The sequence below is a fragment of the Oreochromis niloticus genome, linkage group LG4, assembly GCF_001858045.2.
Source record: "Oreochromis niloticus isolate F11D_XX linkage group LG4, O_niloticus_UMD_NMBU, whole genome shotgun sequence".
Classification (NCBI taxonomy): Eukaryota; Metazoa; Chordata; class Actinopteri; order Cichliformes; family Cichlidae; genus Oreochromis; species Oreochromis niloticus.
This window is the reverse complement of record NC_031969.2, coordinates 32,559,209-32,586,213: the sequence shown is the minus strand read 5'-3', so window position 1 is coordinate 32,586,213 and position 27,005 is coordinate 32,559,209. Positions and strand designations below refer to the sequence as shown.

The 27,005-nt window shown below is 44.8% G+C and overlaps 1 protein-coding gene across 2 annotated transcripts; it reads right to left on the bottom strand.

Moving 5' to 3' along the window:
• Nucleotides 1-441: 441 nt before the first annotated feature.
• Nucleotides 442-26,138, bottom strand: rab40c (RAB40c, member RAS oncogene family). 2 transcript variants are annotated; one of them, XM_003442576.5, is made up of 7 exons: nt 25,827-26,137; nt 24,903-25,084; nt 15,099-15,159; nt 11,359-11,419; nt 11,208-11,285; nt 7,233-7,455; nt 442-6,488 (listed from the first exon to the last, which is right to left on the bottom strand). In XM_003442576.5, exons 2-7 carry the CDS (start codon nt 25,042-25,044, stop codon nt 6,214-6,216), a joined length of 840 nt encoding a protein of 279 aa, XP_003442624.1. In that variant the 5' UTR covers nt 25,045-25,084; nt 25,827-26,137; the 3' UTR covers nt 442-6,213. The 2 variants fall into 2 exon arrangements, with proteins under 2 accessions (XP_003442624.1, XP_025762256.1); XM_025906471.1 differs by having other exon boundaries at nt 24,903-26,138.
• Nucleotides 26,139-27,005: the final 867 nt, after the last annotated feature.

Below are 27,005 nucleotides of genomic sequence, written 5' to 3'. Positions count from 1 at the left end.
ATTAAAAAGTAGATCCATGTATGAAAAACACATTTTAATTAACCCAAAAAGTAAATACTACATTTTGGAAGATTGCACTTGAATTTTAGACCACAGACTTTCATACAGTAAACTGAGACGTTTTATCTACTTTATTCTGAAATCATTCTGAATCACCTCTGAACATAATTTTTTTTAAATGAATCAATCAATCTTACCATACAGATAAATATAATCTAAATGATTTTATTCTTGTAAAATACTCCCAACTGCACTCTAAATACTTCTGGTTGGACTTCTTTTCAAACTAAGGCAACAAACTTCCACTAGATGGCAGCCTTCTCTAATAAAATACTGATTCAAGGACTGTGCTCATGTTTTATGTGCATGAAATGATTTATAATTATTTTTTTGAGGTGTTTATTCTTTTGGGCTGTAAAATAAACAAAATCCTGAGACAGGTTGACGTCAACATTCAATACTTTTATTGTGAAAAATCTTCATACACATCGCCTTAAACTGTACAATCAATAATTTAAAAACAAGAAAGAAAAATGTTCAGCTTGATGTTTAAAGATCATTACCTCTCTCTCACACTCACACACACATTCACAAACACACACACACACACACACACACACTCGTTCAGCAGCTTCAGCCAAAAAGACAGGAGTAGTGTTCTACTGGTCATTTTTCTTCGTTGTTACAAACATTCCCACAATCCTCTGTGAATGTTTCTGTGGTTATGCAAATAAAAAACTGTGGTTGGATGAACAAATAACAACACACGAGGTTTATTGTGCTGATGTTAGGCAAATAAAAGCCTCAGAGTGGGAGAAGATAAAAACCTAAAAATGTTGGCAAAGAGATGAAACCTGATGGTGTGAGAGCTTTTTTCCCCATTCTTGAACTTCCGTAACAAACGTTTAAAATACGTGTGAAAACTGCAGGAAAAGAAAAATGCTGAACCACGCTCACACGCTCCTCATCAGGAGGACATGTTCTTCACTTCCTGCTGTTGTTGTGACTACGAGAGTGTTTCTGCACATTTACTAAAAACCATGTGATCATCACTGCTGATTTCCTTTTATTCAGCTGTGCTCTGAGTTCAAACGTAAAAGTTCCTCCAATTATTTACATGCATTTTCATTCTGGGACTCCATCAGAGCAGCGCCGCATGACTCGCAGATCAGGAAAGACCTTATTTATCGCCGCCCGGCCTTTCTGTCAAACAAGCTGACTTTCCTCCCGTTGCTTAAAGGCCCCACCTTCCTGAACCTTCTTCTGACTGGCTAAAGTCTGGACGACTGCTGAGAGGCAGTTTTGGGTATTTCTGAGCTGTGCTGTCTGCAGAAAGGACTGTATGAGGAAATCTGCTTCTCTAAACCTTAATCACAGCAGAAAGAGGCTGAACTTCGACTTAAAGGGGTTACATTTACATATCGTTGCCTCATTATTAGAACCAATAGACATGTTTAATATAGAAGTCTGGCATTATAACAGAAACATGCAGAGTGCTTTAAGTGTAGTTTACAATCCTGCATGAAATATGGGGTATGTCGAAATCTTTAGGACTGAAAACACGAAAACATTTAAGATGAATCGTCTTAATTCACAGAGAGTGGACATGCCTAATATTGTATCTCGGACCATCTGATTGCACGTGGTAGCCTAAATTACTCTGTTTCAGGCAGAGGATGAGCTGAGGGGCTGCACCGAGGCCTGGTTTCAGATAAAGAAGGGTTATTTTGAACTGTGAATCATGCAAAGCTGCTCTGAGGGAGCTGGAAACGAGCTGAACAGGTCAGCTGTAAATCTACGCCATGTTTCTCCTTTAATCAGCCACTCATATCTCTGCAGTTTATCGAGAACTTAAACTCTGAATCTTCCTTATTTGACCTTTCAGGTGACTTGTGCGTTATTTTAGATGAGCAGCATTCAGCCCAATTGAGCTTCTATTTTTAGAAGCTTTGCACTAAAACACTTTCAGTGAGAGACCGAGCACAGATGCTGTTTACTGTGCTGAGATCACTGAACATTAAACCACCATAAACAAGACTAATCTCATGGTTTAGCTATTCTTAGAGAACATTAGGCTGGTCCTGAGGGTGCTGCTGGAACTACAGTTAATGTGTGTGGTGGAGGAATAATCTGACTCTGGATCAGTGGGGGGCATCATTAAAGGCGAGAAAGGAGACAAAACAAAGCCGAGCGGATGGAGAGGGCGCTCCCTCCGATCGCCTGAAGAGACGCCACAAAACCTGGAACGAAGCGTGGAGAAAAAACGATCATCTGCAGGATTTTAAGGCGAAGGAAAAGAAGGCAGAAGCAGAAACTGAGGAGGAAACAAACCACGCAGCGAGCAGAGAGGAAGAAAGAGACGGAGATGAAGCTCTTCAGAGATCTATGAAAGGAGCATCTATTATTCAGTAGCTATGAATCATGGGACAGCGTGCGGAGGCGGCGGTGCAGATCAGAGGCAGAGAGAGAAGAAGACCTGCTGCTTCGGTTCCTGTGGGAGATCCAGTCGGAGGAGTTTGAAACGCAGCGACTCGGAAGAGTTCACGTGTTCCGGCTCGTTTCTACACGAGCGGCCGCTCGCACACGGAGGCCGACGCTGCGCTGCGCTCACAGGAGAACGAGCAGGGCGGGAACACGGACGGCAAACACGAGGCGGACGGTCATTTAATTCCAACCTCGTGGTCGCAGCTTAATTCGATTATCAAGAGTTCACATTTAAACGCACAGTCTGCTGTTTTTTTTTTAATTTCAAACATCAAACATCAGGAAAACCAACAGCAGACATCCTGAACACACGTCTCTATGCCTCAGTCCTCTGAAAGGACCTGCAGCTCACTCCCACCTGACCCCTGACCCCCTCAGAGTCAGCTGATTTCTGCTGAACGGTTTATTTAATGACGCCATGCAAAGTTAAAGTTATCCCAACTGTCACCGTGTGGGATACGCGGCCACACGTCTGCTTTTTTCTACATTTTGACACCGCGGTCGTCTTCTAACTTCGACTCCTTCTGGGTCAAAATTATTAACTAATGTCGTTTTTGTCACTGGTGAAAGGAGCTTATAGTTGTGACGGAAGTGAAGGCGAGATTTTATCTGCAGATTGAGACTCTGAGTGGGCGGAAAACTGATTTGGTCGCAGTTTATCTAAAACACATTATTGATTTTCTCTGAAATGTGATGAAAATCACAGAGTAAAAATTGCAAACAGCATAAAAAAGGAAGTTAAGCATCCTGAAATGAAGTGAAACTATTTATGCTTCCACTGAGAGAAAGACTTTTTATATTTTTAACATCTCCTGATTAATGTTCTGGTCTGTGAGACGTCTCAACAAGTGAAAAGAGTCGATTAAAGCGTGAAAATGTTCCTGACATTTTGCTCTGAGAGTTGGTGTGCCTTAAAGAGAAGTTGGTTATGAAAGACAGCGAGTGACATTCAGAGCGGTCCGATACACACGGGTCACTGTTTACTATCAATACTGGAAAGTTTCCACTTCAACACGAGCCTGACCAGCCGCTGTGACTGGTTTCCTGTTTGCCCTCATCAGAACTTCAACTATCACATCATCTGAACAGCTTCTCAGAAAGTCACAAGAGCTCAGGCAAAGACTGAAACTGAATTAAACTTATGGAAAACACATGAGCAGACAGACGTGCAGCAGAGTCACAGGAGCGCAGTAAGCTAACAGCTGAGGGGACTGTGTGGGTTAAAGATGTGACCGGATGGAGCTGTGCTCGGGTTAAACTCCTGAAAACTGTGAAAATAAAACCAAACACGTTACACAAAGAGCGGGTGCGACACTCAGCGAAGCCCGAGTGATCGCCGATCCACCAAAACCACCAATCAGCAACCAAAACAGAAACATCTGAGCCAATTATGTCGCAGCAGAGCTTCATGACCGTTTCAGTTTCACGGCGGCAGACAGAGCCACGCTTCATCACAGTAAATATGATCATTTTAATCTGGAACAGCACGCTGACACTTCAGCGCCGTGTTGGGAAACTGCGTCCATGTGGAAAACTTCAAAGAAAAGCTGCGTGCTGAGGCTCTCTGCTCACGCATTCAGATCTGAGCGCACAAAAACACTGTCGAGATTTCCTCTCTGCTACTTCTGGCTCCTAATTAACAGTTTGCAGTTTTCAAATCTGCACGATTGGCCGGTTTTCTTTGTCTTCTGTGACTTTAAGTTAATTCAATTTGAACTTTTTGCAGTGAAAATCCGAGAAATTCAATGACAGCTGGAACATGTTTCAGCAAAGTCAGTGTGATTTGGGTTTTATTACTCAGTGATCAACTGTGACACTGACTGCAGCCATTAGGGTGACACCATATATTTGCTTCACTTCTACTAATGGTCTAATGAACTGCTTTATGTTCTTTGTGCTCAATTTAGAGCTTCAGCTGATGATTCAGTCATAAAAGAGCGAAAAACCACAGATAATCTGTTTAAAATGCAATGAAAACCCCAGAAAAGCAGCATTACTTAATAAAAGAAATCACTCGGTCCCTCGTCTGTGGGTCTCTCAGAATCAGCTGAATTTTTTATGTTCAATAACTTTAGTTTATTTAATGAAGCCAAGCAAAATTTTACCATCACACATGAATATCTTCATAGTTACAGGCCCTCTAATTACATGGGAATGGGTCCAAATTTGCAGTTATTCTGCATTTTTTGATCCCTCACAGCTAACAGATATCCATGTGAAATTTCCAGGGCTTAAAAAGATGTTGAAGCTCTGTTAAAAAATGCAAACTAATCGGTTTTAAACCCACTGCAAGCATCACAGTTTGTGCACGAGTGTGAGGAGGCACATGTATAATGTTCTTAATCCACCCTGATGAACTTCAAGATCCGATAACTCTGAAAACATTCAGAATGTGAAGGCTTCATTAAATGTACTGAAGTTATCGTATGTTGATGTTTTCTGTGAAACCAACACATGGATTAATGGACTGCAGCAGTGTCACTAACTGCTCCGTTACCAACACGCTCATTCAGAGAGTTTGGGTGGAGCATCACTTTGAGGCGAGTCTGGATCGGTGGCACGTTGTCAGAGAAGCAGCAGGTGAGCGCAGACGTGACTCTGCGGAGTTATAAAGGTGTGACACGACAGGTGAGGCGTGAAATCTGAAAAGCATGATGAGAGGAAGGAGTGGGGAAAAAATCAAGTCGCTGAAGCTCTCGGGTGAAAAAGAAAACAGATGCACCACTGACACATAACCACACTTCACACCAGAACACCAAATGTAGATCACTCCTCCACTGAAAATAGTCCCAAGCACGTTTCCACCCCGTCTGAAAAGTTCAGTTTGGGTTTGTACATTTGATTGGCTGACTGTCACATGTGAAATATTGAACAACAAACATTTTCCTTAAAAAAAATGTATATAAAAAGCGTGTTTAAAATAAATTCCTCAGTATAATTCGTCACATTTGGCTGCATTTAAGCGACAAATGGAGTCCATCAGAAGATGAAGGGACTGCAAACTAAAAATAGGAAACTGAACCTCTGTGGATTTTCTAATTCATGGTTACTGTCGTGCTTTTAGCGATCTATCTGCTGCATGCTTGTTCACTTGGGCTCAAGGCACACTAACAAGTCTGGACTCGGCTCAGGCCGGGTCCTCCAGGGGTATTTTGGGGGGGGGGGGCCTCTAAACCTCTGTGGATTTATAATATAAAATCACTTTAAAACACACGTGCGCTGACAAAAAGCGACTGATTATTTCTAGTGTTTTGATGGTTAGCTTATCAGTCACAGAACAAAAAATAACGGATGTGTGGACAGAAAAAAAGGAAACAGGAAAGGTGTGAAAGTGAAGGCTGCGGCGATGCACAGACACTGAGCGGCGTGCATCATGTAGAGTAACTAAATATGTGTTGGTGAGGGATCTCTGTTCATGTAGTAGCCTCTCCAGCAGGGAGGAGAGTTTCTGGAGTCTTTTTCTCTTGTTTTAGTGTAAATAAGGTCAAAACATTTGTAGTCACTCTCTAAATTTCCTGAGGCACCATTCGAACCCCTCCCCCTTCACCTGGAAAGAACATTAAACACTTGAAACATGACCTCGTGTAGGTGGGAGGTAGCGCTCATTCATCCCTTTATCCATCATTCCTGCTCTTCGGGTTCAGGGATTTCCTCCAGCTAACGAAACCCTGCACATCTGTCTCCTGATCCCACGCCCGCTCCAAGCTGCGATCCGGGGAGCGGCGCTTGTTAGGAGATCTTACAGTTGCTGCGGGTGCAGTTTTGCGGCGGACTCTGCGGCGGACGGATAGACTTGGAGCGTTTCAGGCTGTTGCCTTTGGAGCCGCCGGCTGGGTTGGCCAGCGAGTAGGAGCGTCCGTGCATCATGACGGCATTCATTCCGTTGGCCATGGAAAAGGACTTGAGGTGGGACTTGATTGCGACGGGCAGCGGGAGCTTATCGATCAGGTGGACCGGCGTGCAGGACACGATGGCTCTGCAGCAGAGGTCCTGGAGGCTGAAGACTGCAGAGAGGGAGGTGACAGAGACGAGGTTAACGTCAAACATCCGTTAAGGGAAAAATGTTAATGTCAGATTTTAGATAAATGCTTTTTATTACCAATTTATGAACAGACTGTAACAAAACTAAAGGAAATTAGACCTCTTTCGACTCTTATCGCCTCAAATAAACTGAGGACTGATTTCTACATGAAGGACTCGAGTGACTTTTGTCTGTCTTTCTCATAGCAGCAGTTTGCTGAGGTTACAGGAGCTGCTGTAAGCTTAGTGATTCCATCTGCTTTAATCCAACAGGAACAGAACGTTCCTCTGAATAAAACTGTCCATAAAGAAAAGAAAAATTTCAGAAAAGCAGGAGATCTGAAGCTGCTTCGAGGAGCACAGCTCAGACAGCTCGAGCTGCTTCTCTGACACACTGGAGGAAGCTCAGACTGAAAGAGGAGGCGAGTTTCAGCACACTGAGCCTGACTCTGTTCTCTATAAAGTCTCAAAGGACGTGCAGGACATCACTTCCCACTGCTTTAAACTGTAATTACACACGAAGGAGACAGAGAGATGACAGGAATGAGCTCAAATTAATTAGTTTGAGAAAGTTTGTGTGGCGATATGACATCCATCTGCTGACTGGGCTCCACAGTGCTTCACAGACTCATTTTCTCTTGCTCTCGGGGGTAGTGAAAATCCAGCAGAGTGCAGTTTAACAACCCATTTTTGCTCACTTTGGTGCCCCCAGCTCCACATCCACCCACCTCTGTTGGGCCTCCAGAACTTCTCCATGCCGTGCCTCATGAGGACGATGCGCGACAACTCTGTGAACGACTCAATGACGTTGAAGTTGCACAGCGGGCTCACTTCAAAGAAGGTCATGCCATTCTTCTCGGCGTACGCCCTCGCCTGCTCGGTGGGAACTTGCCGCTTGAATGCCAGATGTAGACGGTTACCCACGAGGATCCGAGGCACGCCTGGGGCATGCTGGGAGAAAGAAAAAAAAAAAAGACAGTTACCCACTGCTGTGAGATGATGTTTGAATTGGATTATTGGTGCTTTTTGCAACTTTAAGTTCCTGAAAAGTAAAAAGGGGTTTTGCAAGTTAAGAGAAATGTAGTGAATAAGAGATGTTACATTCAAGTGACTGATGAAGGTTTGTTATTAATTCAACAGGCACAGGCACATGCAGCACGTACCTCTCTCTAATTCATCCCAATCTATTCTGACAAACTGAATGAAACATGACTACAGCGGCCGTCACCACTAATCTGTTTCTTCTCAGAGTTTCTGTTGACTTTTCACACTCAGACAACCTCCAATGAGGTCATCTACCTTTGGTACAGGTGTTCCACAGGGATCTATTCTTGGTCCTCTTTTATTTACCATATTATTTAAAAGTACTCAGCTGTTCACATATATAAAACTTCTATAACTACTTCAGACTCTGGATGGACATCATTAGTACAGGTGTTCCACAGGGAAGTATTCTTGGACCTCTTTTGTTTACTATAAACACTATTACATCTTTGACTCAAAAATTGTAATGCACATTTTTACGCAGATGACACTACGTTACATGCCACTGGATCTTCCCTTATCCTGACGACTGCAAAACTACAGCCTGCTGATAAATTTAAGAAATATTTCAGCAAATGTAAATGTGTTCTAAACTACGATAAAACTAATCACATGTTATTGGTGAGGTCACCAAAAACCATACTTTGGTCTATACTCAAACCCTTCATGGTATTAAAATGTAAAAATTTGATTGGTGTAAAGACCTTGGACTCAGTCGATACCAAACTGACTCACATGGAACACCTACCAAGAAAACTGAAGACTAAAATTGGATTTTGCTGAAGGAATAAATTATTTTTCCCTTTTTTGGGGTTGTAAGATCATTCCACAATCTAAAATTTATCTGGACTTGATTGTGGCGATGATGTTTATATTCATGTTTGGCACGTCTACAAATTTCTGTGTGATGGTGATATTATTTATATGCGTGCCTCCCCCTCAACCTGAAGCCTCGTTATTTCAAGTAATGGTAAATGGCCTGTATTTATATAGCGCTTTACTAGTCCCTAAGGACCCCAAAGTGCTTTCACCAGTCATTCACCCATTCACACACACATTCACACACTGGTGATGGCAAGCTACATCGTAGCCACAGCCACCCTGGGGCGCACTGACAGAGGCGAGGCTGCCGGACACTGGCGCCACCGGGCCCTCTGACCACCACCAGTAGGCAACGGGTGAAGTATGTAGTGAAGTGAAGTATCACTGTGTGATGTTTTATCACAGGTGAATCTTCCCTCATTTATTACTGTACAGTATATGAAGAAGCCAGATGGTCCTGCTTAGCAGCACTGCATGATGTTTATTTATAAGACTCTACTTCATCTTACATCTGAGCCCCTGTTACATTTAAATATAATAACACTGTCGGGTAACAGGACACTTCTAACATTAGTTGGACCTTCTACTCACACTGAAAACTGGATTTAAATACTTTGACACCTATAAGTGAGCTACAAAAACACTATGAAGCTACACTTGATTTCACTGGAACATGTATTTGTCTTCCCCTTTTGCACATCCTTTTCTTAAGTGTCTGTGTCCCTTAAAATTAGATCCCAAAACTGACCTGTTAAAATAAAGAATACTACTTCTAAGAAAAAGAAGAAAGAGGTGGTGATTGGTTTAGTTTCTGTTAGCTGGACAGCTCAAAACATTATGCTTGAAAATTTTACAATTAACTCAGGAGTGATAACCATGTGGAGCCAGGAATTTTTAGCAGGACTCTTTACCATTGTGAGATTATCTCATTTTGCCCTGTCGTTGCAAATACAATCAAATTGAAACCTTCTGGGACTTTTCTCCACTCTTTAACCACATTTAGTGACAGATGCATCAGATTCACCCTCACAGGCTGATCGTGTCTCGTCTCGCTGCTGAATGTAATTCACAGATTTTCTGCTGGCTGTGCAAATCATGAAGTGTGTAATTTAATAAATCCTCACAGCAGTCACACAGCAGCAGGAATTAAATTTCATTGATGTGGTTATTTGACCAGAACGGTTCTCATTAATCAACAGGAGAAGAAGGAGAGCAAAAATGTGAGTTATTATTACCTCTAATCTGAGATCAGTTTTTCAAAAAGGAAAAATGAGATGAAATGACAATATTGTTACAGGCAGACAAAAGCACAGCAGAGGATTAAGAAAAAACATGTTTAGACTGTTTAATTATGTGGCAGCATCTGTTGTGCAGTTCTTAAGAACATGAACACGGCCAAAATTTAAAGGGTTCCTCCTTTGGCCGAGCTATTTCATTAGACCCGGTGCTTTTTGGTGCCAATAAGACTCAAACGGCACTCAAATGAACTGTTAAACGTATTTACTGTCTTTAATATGCACGGATTGAGGTATAGAAGTATTTAAAGCTTCAAACAGGAAATGCTGACTGACTGAACCAGAACAGAAGCTTGTTTTTGTTTTTCATATCCAGACGTTTCATATACACACAGCACAGGAGCTGATTGGTCTAGAATTTTATTTTAACTCTGCTTTTTTTAAATACTCTGGTAGCTGTAGGCATCACGCTAACTTTTCCCTCTCCAGAGTTGAGATTTGGGGATTTCAGGACTTGCATTAGACGCACTGCAGACTTTCAGAAAATCTGAATATTTTAAAACTTCTTTTTAAAGCTGAGCGTCTATCATTACCTCCTGCATCATCATCCCTGCACACTTTGCTGTGTTACTGTTAGTTTTTTCTTTCCTCTTTTTTTCCTGCAGGATTATATTTTATCTTTCAGGGATGATCTTAGATTGGTTTAATCTTACACTTCAAATTTGACACTAAGAAAACATATATGAGTAAGCAGTGAGTTACTTAATACAGCCTTTGTATGTGTGTGTCCTTCCTGATGACTTGGAAACAAAGAGGATGTCCGCTTTGTTAGTGTGCGTGTGTGTCGGTATTTTTGGCCTTTGGAATGTGTGTTCCTGTTTGGCCTTTCCTGCTCCACCTCCACACAACTGAACACTTTTAAGGACAGAAATAAAAACGAGATAGTCGACTCAAGAATCTCTGGAAGGTGAAACATAAACAGATGAAAACTGATGACAGTTTGCTGGCTGTAAACTGATTACAGTCAAATATTTGATCACCGATTTTCTGCAACAAATATTGCACCAGATTTGCCTGAATACATGTTTAGATGTTCACATATTATTTTGTATCCTTTTTCCTCTGATATTCACTGGTTTGTGTTACGGCTTGTTTATAGGAATCTCTATAAGGGACTCGTTTCTAGAGTCCAAGAAAAGCTGCAGTTCCTCTAACGTCCAGCAGAGGCTCCAGCAGTTAGTCAGTCCCCAGAGACTCCCGACAGAAATAAACATGTTTACAGCCTGACACAGAAACGGTTTTGGTCTCTACAGATAATTTCTCCTTCACAACAACAGTACGGGGGGTGTGTGTGTGTGTGTGTGTGTGTGTGTGTGTGTGTGTGTGTTATAACTCACCTGTTTACATCTGAAATCAAAGTAAGAGCATAAATTAAAACTAAATAATAGTTTTAAACACAGCAGGACATGATGTAGAAAGGAAACCAGACTCAACGTGTGTCCAGAATCTGGATCTTTATGCTAATGCAGAGAATAATTCAGGTGTGGGTCACGTGGTCACACTGGATTCATTAGAAACAAAGCCAGACTCTCAAAGACTCACCTCATCGATCTCTCTGATCCACCTGTCGATGCCGTCGAAGGACCACCTGTTGGTGATGTCATACACCAGCAGGATCCCCTGAAGAGAGACAAACGATGTCAGCATACAAACTCCAGCAGCATTTAAATGAATGCAGCTGTTTGCTCCTCACCTGAGCTCCGCGGGAGTACGAGCGAAAGATTGTGCAGAACCTCCCCTGTCCCGAGGTGTCCCTGAGGAAAAGCAGCACATTAAACACTCAGATCTGTGCAGCTGCAAGAAGATAAATCCCTCTTCTGTTTTCGGGGTAAACAGCACAAAAAGCAGCAGGTTTCAGCCAACAGGACGAAAATCTGAGCCGACTTCTTTTTGGGGGTTTCAGGTTCAGCAGAGCCAGCAGCAGTCCTCCAAACTGAGGCGAAAACATGCAACTCAATCCCTTCATCCATCTATCCACAACACTTTCAGCCTGCTCGCGCTCTGACCAAACCTCCATGATCTGTCGCAAATGCCACAAATTCATATCAAAATGTGCAACTTGATCAAAGATAAGAGTGCTTTGGTCTTTGGTAGTGAGTGATTTTAGTGTTTTTTATAAAATTTGTAAATGACTGCACTTTTTCCCACCACTAACGTGATTTTGAAACCATCTTTGAGAGTGAAAGGTCCCGCCTACTTTGATGGTTTCCTGGTAAAGTACTTCTGAGAGCACCGAAGTTTAAATGGGTCACAGAGCTCTGGACTCCTGATGGTGTTTGGACATCTCTCAAGGCTTTTTCACAATTGCACTTTAAGTTTTGTGAAGATTTGAGTTTTCCATTCACTCTGCATTCCAGAGCGATGACATCCACTCCAAGTTCTCTGCCTGGAGATTACTCTGGGAAAAAAAATGTCTTTCCCATTGTTTCACGCCCAGACCCATCACACATCGACCCGGAGGGCATTTTTCTCCTCTTTCACCTGATGTTAGAAAGGAGTTACTGTTGGGACACAAATACCGCCCCTAGAATGGAGAGCGTGCCCAACAAAACTTCCATAGGGACGCATTATAAAACAGCTCCCAAACTTCAGCTGGAAATCAGAAGCAAATTTAATGCTCCAATAACAATTACCCTGTGGATGAATCCACCTGGTTAAACTATACTCATTATCTAACAAATAACATGGCTGTACTGTGCTAACAGACGGCTCAATGAGCCACTGCCGGCAGGAAGGTCAGATCCAACCTCCAGCTCTCTCCGTCCTCATACAGACGATGATCAATCCTAAATTGCTCCTGATGCACCGATTTGAAGTGTGAGTGACACAGAACAGGCTCTTAAAAGCAGAGAAGAAAGCGCTGCACTAAGGTGTGTGTGAGCTCTTGAACGTGGCTTGTAGTGCAGAAGCAGTAAAAGTAGAAAAGCATAACAAAACTATCAGTGCATTTACGGCTCCCTGTCATCTAAACATGGGTCCAATAAATAAATAAAAGTAACGACGATGATGGTGGGGGCTTCACCGTGTTTATACACAGTTTGTGGTCAGACTGGGTCTTTGGTTGCATCTACACCTGTGAAGTTCACTGCATCTCACACGTTGCATTTCCAACCCACCACCGTGTGAAAAGTGTCCGTGAGGTAGTTCCTACTACAGCGAGCGGCAGCAGGACTGCACATTCCTACAACTGCATGCACACAGACTTGAAATATGGTAAATATAAGGACGTCTGAGCCGTGGGCACAAGATAACAATAGTCTCAAGGCAGTTTAAATTACATATAATCAGTGCAGGCTGTGGGTTTGGCTCAAAATCAAAATCACTTTATAGTTCTGACTGGTTCATTCTTCAACACGGTAACTTATTTATTCAGATACTTTGCAGGTCAGACGTGAGCTCAGCCTGTGGTTTCACAGAGAGCTGTACAGACCAGAGAACTCATGAGGGACAGATTTATGCAAACCAGATTGACACACAGAATGAGAATAAAATCTCTTTTTTCAGGTTTAAAAACCAGCTGCTCCACTTTTCCAAGCAGCATCAGTTCATCTACACGCGCTGTCGTCTGGGAGGATCATCTGTTGTGCAGCATACCAGAAGAGACAAACATTTTCTGGCTTCTTTAAGCCTGCACACCTCCGACTTAATGAACCGCATCCTTACTGAAGTATTTTTAAAATTCCTAAATGTTTATAAAACAGCTGCATGCTGATGGTTTTCCCAATGCATGTTGGACTATTTTCAGCAGCAGATTAATCCACGTCTGGTGCTCCGGTGAGCATTCGTGGCACCAGGACGGCGTATGTGGGCTTGAGTCACAGTAAACTAATGAAGGGACATGTAAACAATGGACAACATGGAGCCTCGTGGCTCAGAATAACAAACTCTTGTTAGGTGGAACAATTTCATGTTGTCCTTTTGGTCTTATTGTGGATTAGATGGTAATAATAATCCGAGAAGCTGTTTTCCAACCACACAGAAACAAAAAGGAAGCAGAGGATGAAGGAAAAAAAAAAAAAAAAGAGCGTGAACGAGAGGAAGAAGGTGATATTGACACTGTAAAACAGCGAGGAGAGGAGGCGAGACTGAGGCAGCAAAATAAAGAAGATCCTGCATCACGCAGCTGCCTTCAAACTTTCTTCACACAGAAGACGAGGCGTTGGTTCCCCCCTCAGGAGTCGAATTCCTTGAATTCCTACTTCCACCAAACAGGCCTCGCCTAGCACTGCAGTGTCTTCACAGACAAATACGTGAATCTGCTGCGACTGCACGGATGCAGGATTACTTCACCGACATGACAGCACGTGCACCTTGCAGCTTTAAACTCATGGCAGTTATGAAAGCTGTGAGCTGAAAGTACGGGCAGGTGACAGAAAGGCTGAGACACGGAAGATGTTAAGAAAAAACTCAGTGTGGGAAACAAATCTGACTGTAATGCCAGTAAAGGCTGTCTTCATTGCAGTGAGATTCCTCTTTATCTTCAGAAGCATCTACTGGACTATCTATTGGCAGGTGGACGTGCTGTTTACTTCCTCCTCAGGAAATGACTTCACCTGTATGGGAGTTCATACGAGCTGGTTTCCTCCTAAAACGTCTCTCTCTGGAGGCTGCTAGCTATTCATTGGCTTTAGTGTGATTGTGCAGCTTCATGTTAGCACCTATTCACCCGTTCTCTGCGGTCTGCCAGATTCTGTGCCGTTGTAAACAAAACGAGGTGTGTTTCTGCAGTACTTTGACACAGAGGCTGTAATCCAGTCCAGTTATTACTGACCCACTCTCTGCACAGGCGTGATGATGCTAGCCACACAGCGTGTGATGTTTTGCGTGGTGTGGAGTGCCACAGATGACTCACAGTTTGTACAGATGATGTTTGGCCTCGTCCCTTAGACTGGGCTCAGCGTTGTCTGCTGTTGTAAATTTAGAGTCTTTACTTTCAGACCCGTCATTGCAGTCTGTTTTTACTCCAGTTTAAACTTAATCTGTTTAATATATTCTTCTTCTATTTGTTCATCTTTATGTGGTTTTTAAATTCATGTGTTTCCCTTAAATGTTAATCTGCCTTCGCTCGCCTCACTTTGGCTCATCTCCTGTTGCTTTTAAATGTGCTACATAAACAGAAGTAACTGAGTCACATGCATGCCTTCTTCTCTTTTTTCCCTCCAACTCTGTGTTCAGACTCAGAGATAATAAAACTGTTCAAGCTGAAATCCTGTGCAGGCCTGCTGTTTTTCCAAACACAGAAAACAGAATTAGGAAGGGAAGAAAAAAAAAGCTATCAATAAAAACTTTTCCCATTCCTCGCTCTGCCTAAACCAAAGGCATGCCCCATTTCTGCTTTAATGTGACCAAACTCTGGCTTCAGGCCACAGACACATACTGCAGGATTTTAGAGTGGATGCAAGAAAAAATAAAAAAATAAAACTGCGTCCTTACCACAGCTCCAGCTTCACTCTCCTGCCGTCCAAGAGAATAGTGGTGGTTTTGTAGTCGATACCTGGACAAGAAGCGAGAGAGAGACAGGAATTAGGGAGATAGAAGCACAGAGAATGATAAAAATCAATCAAGTACAGTACTCAGTCAGAGAGAGGCTGGAGGAAGTGACTCATCATCACCATGAACACTTGAAACACGACGCAGACGACCGTGACGTTCTTTAAAAATGTCCCAACCACGCGTTTAGGAATGATAACAAACAACGCCGCTCTTTCACTGCTCTGATTGTATATCTAAACAGTGTGTTTCATAACATCTACTTTTGTGGCTTCAGTTGCATAACAGCAAATATCAACTCCTAAATAAATCATCCATCCATCCATCCATCCTCATCCGCTTTATCCGAGGTCGGGTCGCGGGGGCAGCAGCCTAAGCAGAGAAGCCCAGACCTCCCTCTCCCCAGCCACCTCCTCCAGCTCATCCGGGGGAACACCAAGGCGTTCCCAGGCCAGCCGAGAGATATAATCTCTCCAGCGCGTCCTGGGTCTGCCCCGGGGCCTCCTCCCGGTGGGACATGCCCGGAACACCTCACCCAGGAGGCGCCCAGGGGCATCCTTGTCAGATGCCCGAACCACCTCAACTGGCTCCTTTCGATGTGGAGGAGCAGCGGCTCTACTCTGAGCCCCTCCCGGATGGCCGAACTTCTCACCCTATCTCTAAGGGAGAGGCCAGCCACCCTTCGGAGGAAGCTCATTTCTGCCGCTTGTATCCGCGATCTCGTTCTTTCGGTCACTACCCACAGCTCGTGGCCATAGGTGAGGGTCGGGACGTAGATCGACCGGTAAATTGAGAGCTTCGCTTTTACACTCAGCTCCCTCTTCACCACGACGGACCGGTGCAGCGTCCGCATCACTGCAGCCGCAGCACCAATCCGTCTGTCGATCTCCGGCTCCCTTCTCCCATCACTCGCGAACAAGACCCCGAGATACTTAAACTCCTCCACTTGGGGCAGGAACTCATCCCTGACCCGGAGTGGGCACTCCACCCTTTTCCGGCTGAGAACCATGGCCTCAGATTTGGAGGTGCTGATCCTCATTCCCGCTGCTTCACACTCGGCTGCGAACCGTTCCAGTGCGAGCTGGAGGCCCCACCCGATGAAGCCATCAGAACCACATCATCCGCAAAAAGCAGAGATGAGATTCTGAGGCCACCGAAGTGAAAGCCCCCCGCCACTTGGCTGCGCCTAGAAATCCTGTCCATAAAAATTATGAACAGAATCGGTGATAAAGGGCAGCCCTGGCGGAGCCCATCACCCACCGGAAACGAGTCCGACTTATTGCCGGCAATGCGAACCAAACTCTTACAACGGTTGTATAGGGATCGAATGGCCCGTAGCAATGGGCCAGACACCCCATACTCCCGCAACACCTCCCACAGGACACCCCGAGGGACACGGTCGAATGCCTTCTCCAAGTCCACAAAACACATGTAGACTGGTTGGGCAAACTCCCATGCACCCTCAAGTATCCTCGAGAGGATAAAGAGCTGGTCCAGTGTTCCGCGACCAGGACGAAAACCGCATTGTTCCTCCTGTATCCGAGGTTCGACTAAAGGACGAACTCTCCTTTCCAGCACCCTGGCATAGACTTTCCCAGGGAGGCTGAGGAGTGTGATCCCCCTGTAGTTGGAACACACCCTCCGGTCTCCCTTCTTAAAGATGGGGACCACCACCCCGGTCTGCCAGTCCAGGGGTACTGCCCCTGATCTCCACGCAACATTGTAGAGGCGTGTCAACCAGGACAGCCCTACAACGTCCAGAGCCTTCAGGAACTCGGGGCGGACCTCATCAACACCAGGGGCTCTGCCACCGAGGAGTTGTTTAACTGCCTCAGTGACCTCGACCCCAGAAATTGGCGGGTCATTCCCCTCATCCCCAGACTCTGCTTCCTCCTCGGAAGACGTGTCAGTGGGATTAAGGAGGTCCTCGAAGTATTCCTTCCACCGTCTGACAATTTTCTCAGTCGACGTCAGCAGCGCACCGCCAGCACTATACACAGTGCAGGTAGAGCACCGCTTTCCCCTCCTGAGACGCCTGACGGTTTGCCAGAATCTCTTCGAGGCAGTCCGAAAGTCTTTTTCCATGGCCTCTCCGAACTCCTCCCACACCCGAGTTTTTGCTTCAGCCACTGCCCGAGCCGCATTCCGCTTGGCCTGTCGATACCTGTCAGCTGCCTCTGGAGTCCCACAGGCTAACCAAGCCCGATAGGACTCCTTCTTCAGCCTCGTGGCTCCCTTCACCTCTGGTGTCCACCATTTGGTTCGGGGATTACCACCACGGCAGGCACCAACCACCTTGCGGCCGCAGCTCAATGCAGCAGCTTCGGCAATGGAGACGCTGAACATGGTCCATTCGGACTCAATGTCCCCAGTCTCCCTCGGAATGTTGTTGAAGCTCTGCCGGAGGTGTGCGTTGAAGATCTCGCGGACTGGGGCCTCTGCTAGACGTTCCCAGCACACCCTCACTACGCGTTTAGGTGCACCGGGTCTGTCCAGCGTCCTCCCCCGCCACCTGATCCAACTCACCACCAGGTGGTGATCAGTTGACAGCTCAGCCCCTCTCTTTACCCGAGTGTCCAGAACATATGGTCGCAGGTCTGGTGATACGATTACAAAATCGATCATCGACCTGCGGCCTAGAGCATCCTGGTGCCACGTGCACTTATGGACACTCTTATGTTCGAACAAGGTGTTCGTTATGGCCAAACTGTGATTTGCACAGAAGTCCAATAACAAAACACCACTCGGGTTCAGATCAGGGAGGCCGTTCCTCCCAATCACGCCCCTCCAGGTCTCGCTGTCGTTACCCACGTGAGCATTGAAGTCTCCCAGTAGGACAACAGAGTCTCCAGGTGGGGCACCTTCCAGCACCCCCCCCAGGGACTCTAAGAAGGCTGGGTACTCTGAACTGCCACTCGGCGCATAAGCGCAGATGACAGTCAGGACCCGTTCCCCGACCCTGAGGCGCAGGGAACAAACCCTCTCATCCACCGGGAAAAACCCCAACGTACCGGCAGCAAGCCGGGGGGATATTAGAATACCCACCCCAGCCCGCCGCCTCTCACCAGGGGCAACTCCAGACTGAGACAGAGTCCAGCCCCTCTCCAGGAGACTAGTTCCAGAGCCCAAGCCATGCGTAGAGGTGAGCCCGACTATATCTAGCCGGTACTTCTCAACCTCACGCACTAACTCAGGCTCCTTCCCCACCAGAGAGGTGACATTCCATGTCCCTATTGCCAGTCTTGGCAGCCGGGGATCGGTCCGCCAGGGCCTCCGCTCCTGGCCGCCGCCCGACACACAATGCACCCGACCCCTATGGCGCCTCCTGCGGGTGGTGGGCCTGCGGGAGGATGGGCCCATGTCTCCTCTTCGGGCTGTGCCCGGCCGGGCCCCATGGACTAAGGCCCGGCCACCAGACGCTCGCCCTCGGGCACCCTCCCCGGGCCTGGCTCCAGGGCGGGGCCCCGGTAACCCTATCCCGGGCAGGGTAAACTGTTCCCTCGATGTTCTTTTCATACGGGTCTTCTGAATCGCTCTTTGTCTGGTCCCTCACCCAGGACCAATTTGCCATGGGAGACCCTACCAGGGGGCAAAAGCCCCCAGACAACATAGCCCCTGGGATCCCTGTGACACACAAACCCCTCCACCACGATAAGGTAGCGATTCACGATTCATTATAACAGTAATATAATCAGGTGGCAGTTTAATGCTTTGCTGCTAAGAGGATCAAAAAAGTCAATAAAACCATGAACGTAGAGACTGAAAGCTTCACCTGATCCTTCAGGTGAGTTTACGTTTTAGCCATTACACCTTCATCCATCCATCACAATGTGCCGTGACAACCTTTCGCGTGTGACCTGTAACGAGCCTTTACACGCCGTATTTACCGTTTAGCCATCGTGATGGAGGCGGCCTGTGGCGTGGCGCCACATGCAGCTAACAGCTCGTTCTGTTCTGTCCTTGTTGTTCAGCTCTGCTCTGACAAACCTGTCAGACCGCTACACCTGCCACCCCACCGCGCCGCGTCTGGACATGTTCCTGAGGTTTGCACTGAGCCTGCTACCACCTGAGGCCTCACAGGTGAGCCACACAGGTGAGCCACACAGGTGAGCCACTGAATAATCCGTTTCTCACCTCTGATAAGATGTTTATCTTTTTGCTCAACAGGTTCTTGTGTCACTAAATGGTTTTTGTGTTTTTATCCTGGAGTCTAATTAGACCAGCTTTGCATGATTCACAGTTTAAAATGATCCTGATTAAAGACTGACCACAGACTCTGGACTGGATTAAGATCAGGGATGTTTCCTGACTGTGGAGCTATAAGGTTTATTTGATAATCAAAGTTCTCACTTCATTACGCTGAAAAACACAGAGTCTGCCACCAAACTGCTCCTGGAAGAAGTTATTTGTGTTTGGTATGTGCAGCCTTTAAAAAGCAGAAGCACACAAACGGATCAGCCTGGAGCTCTGATAAGAAGGGCGAACACTGTAAATACGGACTCTTTGTTTCTCAGTAAAACTCCTTGAAACTTATAAAATTCTCATGAATGTTCTTCACTGAACCACAGAAACATGTAAAAAGTATTCACGCAGACAAGTCCTGCGTTAAATTCCCACAGTTTCACTTTTCCTCGCTGCCCTTTAAGCCAAAGCTCAGCGAATCTTCAATCCACAGCCATTATTAACATTAATGAAAAAGACAATAGCTCTATCAAATGTTACTGCATCAGCCTCCGGCAGTTAGCAGCTGCTGGCTGACCACATTACCAAGATCTTCCAATTTTCCTGGCAGCATCAAGCTGCTGCCGGGCTAAAGTGCTGAGCTCAGGCTGGCCTAATTGAATCAGAGCGAGTGCAGGGCTTCGGAGCGAGCGCTTCCTTTCCTCTCATATCCAGGGCGCACTTAGGACATCCCAGATAATCAATAGCTCCTCTAATGTCTCAGCTGAAAACGGCTTCTATTCTGGGAACGGACTCACTTTGTGGGAGAGATGTGTGAAGCTTCAGGCTTTCAGCTTTTGCTCAGACTGCGTCGAAGAGGCTTTGACATGGTCTCAAATTAGAGTGTGTCATCTAAAAGCGCTGCGCAGTTAAACTCTTTCCACCAGAAACTAAACACAAGCCAACATGCTGCAGAGACTGCTTCTGTCTCATTCACAAGTCCAACACAATGAAAATGCAGTTTGATGCATCATATTTCAGTTTAATGCGCACTCCCATCTGTCATTTATAAAACCGCCTGCAGACATATCACATTACCAGCACTGACCATACTGCAGGAAAAACACTGATGGTCCAGCTGTGCAGTCCATTAGTGGCTTTCACCTGAAACTTTTTTTGTATTTTATTTTCTTTTAGATGAAAAGTTCTATCTTCTTCCTTTTTACACCATCAGTGTGTGATCATAAATACTGCATCTCCCAGCAGGGACCCGCTCCCGCCATCATCTGAGGAATCGTGCCACAGGACGAAGCTGCCTGTTGGCACTCAGCAGCATCACAGAGACCCTCCCTCAGTTCGTGTGTGTGTTTGGTGATGGGTACACTTAAGCCTCTCTAAGCCAAATTAAATGTTTCACTGCAACAGCTGTATGTGATAAAACCCTGGCTGTGACGGAGGTCCTCTCCTCGACTTGATCCCTTCACTTTCAGCCAGTTTGAAAAACACAAGTTTCCCAGAAACAACAACAACACAAACTCCACTGTCCACTGTGGACTGAAGCTGGTGGTGTCTGCTCTGCTGGCTCTGTGTGAGCTCGGTGTAGCAGCACATAAACCAGTTCTCCACCTGCTAGTTGGAGATTCTCTCCATCTTACAGATCAGAACTGCCCTCGATGCCCGTCCTATTACAGGACTAGGAACTAATTAATTAACTAACACGGAGGACCACCAAGCCAGCAGCATGGACTGAAAAACAGACACCTACCCTGGTATATATCATAACTGTTTCTCATCACAAAGCCATCAGTGACTCAGAGGTTCTTCTAATGATGATGTTAACAGGCTTCGATTTCATTACTGATGCATCTACTGATTACTTCTCTGATTGATGACTAATCATTTGGTCATGAACACCATCAGAGAGGAAACAGCTTTGAGGTTTTGGACCGACTTCTTAGAGAAGGAAGCAGTTTCTGCATTTAAAAAACAAAACAAAACAAAAAATCCACTCAGGATTGTTGTCAGCCGATCAGATGATAAATCAAATGTTTGTTGCTGCCCTGCTGTCAGGCCAGCTCCTAAACAGTCTGTAAAAGAGGAAGCAGCCCCATTTGATGAGAGGAAGATCAAAAGAATTCAAAGAGCTTCATTAAATATGGAGTGCAGAGTGGATCGCAGCTTTGATGGGGATGTTTGTGCCGACGGAAGCGCTGCTATTGATTTCCATCCCTCTGGCAAAGGCAGGCTAGAGTGCCTGCGAGGACCCTGAATATTTCAGAAGGGAAAATCAGGACAGAAGGACAGATTTTGATTGGATAACGCTGTCCTCAGGCTGTGATTAGCTGGCTGTCGAGTTTGGGGGTGCCAGCTGGATAGACCGGTCTGTCACATTTCCTGCTCTGTCATTAGAGTTTGTGTGCTTTATTGATCACAAATCAGACGTCCATCAGCAGCATCAAACGCCTCGCAGAAGATGCAAAGACATGTCTGCGATGCACGAGAAGGCGGCGACTGTTTCCATTATCAAACCAATTATAGATCGAACACTTCACAAATCCACCGTTTCATCCATACCTCAACCTTTTTCTCTGATGAGGATAACTGGAGTTCACAAATCTATGAATGTGTTCATGCTGAGGGTCTCTACAAACAATCCTTATAAACTGAATGATAACAAGGAATAATAAGGAATTAGGGTTTAACCTTTTTTTTTTTTAAAACTTATTCTAGTTCAAACAAAGCAGAAGGTCACAACAGTGATGAGCACATTAAAACCAGATCTGGGAATTTCCAAACATCTGGGGATAAATGAAGTAAATCTTGTTATTCATCAAAATGACTTCCATCCTTGCTGGATGTCATTAGTCTAATTTCTTTGAACTATATCCCAGTGATGCTGGAAGAACTGCGTTTAAGCCGACCAGCCAGAAGGAGGAGGCTGTTCCAGCGTTTAGGAGCCTCAGAAGCACGGTCGCAGCTCGACGGGTTAACCTGATGATCAGACTGCTGGAACACGGTCTCAGCGAGTCTGCTTTACAGGCTGGAGCTGTGTCGGGTAATTAATGACATTTTAAAATTATTTCACTTTGAGGCAATAAAGAGAAGCAAAACATGGCTGACGTTAGTTCTTGTGAGCGGCACAGCTGCTGTGCATTAATAATTTCTAAGAGGATTTCAAATAATTTCCCCTGATCTGAGATATGCTTCATGGCAGCCATCTGATAACAGCAGGCTTTAGCAGAGAAGACAATTAAAAAAAGCTGATTGAAAAGACATCTCAGTGCATCAGTTAGAAAAATGAGGCTCTTAAACCTTTCTTCTTTCAGTGCACAACAATGAAATATCCCCAAAGGACTCGACCAGGCTCAGCACTCCATTGTGTTGTTATTATGATGGACTGGTTCACTTGACAGCATCACCGCTGCTGCTTGCAGGCCGGCTCATTCTCTTCCTCCTTATCTTCGAAAGTGACGGCGGGTTTAGTGCGAGGAACAAAGAACTGGAAGGTAAATGAAAAGTTGAAGCTGGACTAACAGACTGACACAGTGCCGGAGACGCGGTCTCACCGGGTAATTAGTCATAATTAATGTTCGTTTCCACCTGAAGCTTTAAAGCATTTTGATGGTCGTGATTTTTTTTAAATATTAAGCCTTTTATGTAAAAGTTTGGCACTTTTTTAAAGGTGGTTTAAAGCTTTTATAGCACCAATGTTAACAGAACACGCTGTCGTCAGCTGGATTCATACTAGTTTACTCCTCCAGTCTCCATCTGCTCCACTCTGTGTGCGAGGAGGTGCACTCGCAGTGAGACTGAGAGCAGTGAAACTAATGAGGCCATAAATAACAACAGGGATACTCTCACACTGAGGAGATGAGTGCATTTTTCACTTTACTTGTTATCAATTATTTCATTAATAAACATCAAGTTGACTCTAATGACAAAAACATGATTCCCATTTTCTTCTTCTTCTGACTGTGAAATACCAGCTGATTGAATGTACCCTGGTATTGAGTTGGTGTCTGCAGATACTGAAGCAAAGGCACTGGCATTGTATTGGAAACAGGAAAAATTGGATCAGTGCACCAACTATGCATAAGCCCCAGGTGGCGCTCTTCAAAGACGGATAACAGGAATGACTGCTCGGCCCTCAGCTGTCCACGTCCAAATCCACAACAAGTATAATACCGTGATTACAGATGTACAGCTGGAGGCCCGACGGCTGAGCGCTCCTTCCCGTTATACTTGTTAAAGACCACCGGTTGGGTCATGTGAATAGTTGGTGAACTGTAATGTAAATCTCAAAGGACAAGTCTGCGCGGCCACAAATAACAGCCAGCCACGCGCACAGTCACCGTCTGATGATGAAATTTACGTCACTCAGACTTTAGCAGCCCGTAATGGACTCACAACGCAGGAACTCTAACTGAGGCTTAAATGGCCCATTATACTCACCACATTGGTCGTGTGACATCACCACAGCACTGATGGCACAAGTACTAGCTGCACTATTCTTTTGAATGACAGGTATCGCCACTCAGACAAAACCTTGACATCAGCGCTGCTATACGAGGAGTCGAAACCAGGACAAAGAAATCAGTTTTCCCCGAAAAGTCTCACCTATTGCAACATCCACCTCTGTATGATCCGTGCTTCTGTTATTAAATATGATTAAACTCACGGCAAAAACCAACACACTTTTAAACACACCTGTCTTCACCACACGAAGCATGCGTCGAAGGGTACAAAATGTGAAAGTTGCACGAATGGCCAAAATGGCAGTGACGAGGATGACAAAGGTGAGTATAACAGGCTCACAACGCCACTGTCATGACCTCAGCTTCATCCCAGGTTACGTTCTGTGAGTTTCTGTTTAAAGACTCCTGGTTTCCATTGACTTGTCTGACAGTATGCTCTTAGAGCAACAGAGAGTTAAGAATACATTTTATACACGAAACCTGCTCAGTTATATTTTACTAACGCCATCGGATGAAGCTGTGCAGCAAAGTCACGGCTGAAAATGCTTCCCACTGTCTCAGGAATTTGCATGTATGCGGTTGGTGATGACCGAGTCATAAAAATGTTTTCATGTTTAGTCTGTTTTACACTTCTGGAACAGCAGTTATTTGATCAGAGATCAGTCTATTAGAGGGACATTTGTTTCAGTTACACCTCTCTGAACTCCTACACTGAAGGTGAGACCTTCTGACCTCCATCTGTACCTCCACAGCAGCTCAAAAACAGCTGATGTTGCTAAACTAAAACATGGCCTGGTCTGTTTTTTTCCCCCCCACAGTTGGCCACCGCTGAAGGTGTTTAGGAATAAGAAGAGGAACTACGCTCGCTGAATAATAACCTGTTTTTATACTGACATCAGAGAAAGCATTGTTTATCCACTATGTGCAACAACAATGCACACACACATCCATGACCGCCTGACTCACTGCTGTGTTGTGAAGTTCAGTGTATGTGAATGTGTCATTGTACGCTCTCCACAGCAGCAGCGGTGGTGGCGTGCGCAGCTTGTATGTTCAGGACTTCAGTGATGAGCCAGCAGGAGCCCGATCAGCTGAGGTGGGAGTGACTCACCACTACTGTAAGCGTAAGGGGACTCTGCAGATCCATCCTGCAGGCTGTCCAGGATCTCGCCTTTCCCCACGTCGCTGTCGCCTACCAGGAGGAACTTCAGCAGGTAGTCGTAGCTTTTCACTGGGCTGCCCTGGCTGCCCATCCTGTCTCACATGGAGGTCGAGGGAGTAGTCTCCAAGAAGCTGAAGGGGAAACCAAACAGCACCCTTATGCGTTGCTATTCCCTGATACACAGTCTGTTATGCCATGAACGTCCCGTATGCGGGTCTGGGAGTCTTTGTTTTGCCTGTTAACAGTCTTCTAAACTGTAGGTAGTTTAATTTCAGGCAAAGAAAAAAAAATGGGAAAAAAGGGGGTCACAGTCTCAGAGGAATGTCCTGTTTGGCTGCCAAAAATGTGGTTGTGGAAAGTAAAACATTGTTAAAGATAAGAGCAATAATAGTTTTGGGAGCGAGGAAAAACTGGCACTGACAACTTAAAATGATGTTTTAAAAAAGACCAAAAGACTTTTCTTATCTTTGCGAGATTAAAGATTAAAGCACATATTTAAAGTGTAACTGGAGCTGTGGAATGATTGTTGTAGTTGCAAGAAAATATGATTACTGTCTGCACTTACTTTAAACTAAGTCTGGCAGCTGTTACCTAAATTTAAAGCAGATCTATTTTATGATACATGTATCAAACTCCCAAACCTGGAGGGTGTCTTTTTGTTGTCATTTCAGCGCAGCTTTCCGGCTAACAACAGGCTAGCCCCAGCCCCGCTAGCTAGCTTAGCTATTATCCCTGCTGCTGCTATCCCAGACAGCTAAAACAGTAATTATATAACGACACCAAACCGCTAATTTTAGCCATGCACAGGTTTATCTTATTGAATAACTTTCTACAGAATAAAACAACGATATTGCTTCGTAACAGGCAGCTAACCGCGGCTGGGCTTCAGCGGGAGTCTGAGTGATTTCAGGCCGCCTGGATGTCTTTCTTCAGACCGAGATGACAAAGATTCCAGTAACTTCACTGTAATCCAGAAAATTCCCACATCTGTAGCGGAATCAACAGGCCGCGGAGCATCTACGTCCAGTCCAAATCTCTATGAGTGATCTCAGTCCGTGCCGTTTCCATTTTTCTCCATTATCCTCAGTCATAATCACACATGAAGACCCTCACTGTTGCTCGGCGGATACAGCACGACTGACCGAGCTCAGCGCTGACAGATCCCTGCTCTCTGCTGTCCCCGCCCACCTACAACGTCGCCCCGCCCATTGGGTCCACGGGGACATGAGCCACGGCTTCCATTGGACAATGGAAATACCCATCAAAGCGTGGTGTCAACACCGCGCAGATGGCGCTGAGGGAGAATGTGCACAACAAAGATGATTCATTTCTCTGTGAGTGTAAACAGAACAAAGGCAGAAAATTCTCATCACGTGGGATAAACTGGATCAAATCAAAGCTGCGCCCCATCAGTGAGAAAAACACAGAAACATAACCGAGGAAACAATCAGAGGGGGAAGAAGGATGAGAAATAAATATAAGCATAAATGGTATACTTCTGTGTTCTTTTCCGTGTGTAGATGGCAGTATGAAGAATAAATAAGAAAATGAATATGAACGAAATTAGGTTAAAGAGTGAAAAAATATATAAACAAATATATGAATGCATAAATAACAGCATACCATTTACCTATTTATGTATTCATATTTTCTCTTCATTTACTTATTCACTTATTTCTTTGTTTATTCAGTTCAGCATGTACGAAAACTATAAAGAAAAGATATATAAGATATATTTAATAGAAAGTATTTTTTTTTTTACAAAGTGGAAGGTGGAATATTATATAGATTCAAGATTCTTTATTTGTTACATGCATAGTTAGTCAAGTACAACACACAGTGAAATGTGTCTGATAAGAACAGACACTACTACTAGATATTTAAACTATTATATTATTTATTCTCTGTTGTCTATTTATTGTGCTTTGTTACGTAGAATAGAAAAACCAATAAATCAATAGGGTTAAATAGGAAATAAATAGATAAATGAATAAAAAAACACCAAAGTAAATAAATAGGAAAATTAATACGGTAACTTATATTTAATGTTCA

Excerpts from the sequence above, each read along its gene's own strand:
- rab40c (XM_025906471.1), bottom strand. The coding sequence starts at position 25,044 with ATGGGCAGCCAGGGCAGCCCAGTGAAAAGCTACGACTACCTGCTGAAG. Across the intron at positions 7,456-11,207 it reads GGATCAGAGAGATCGATGAG|CATGCCCCAGGCGTGCCTCG; the intron begins GTGAGTCTTTGA and ends TCTTTCTCCCAG. Across the intron at positions 6,489-7,232 it reads GTTCTGGAGGCCCAACAGAG|TCTTCAGCCTCCAGGACCTC; the intron begins GTGGGTGGATGT and ends CCCTCTCTGCAG.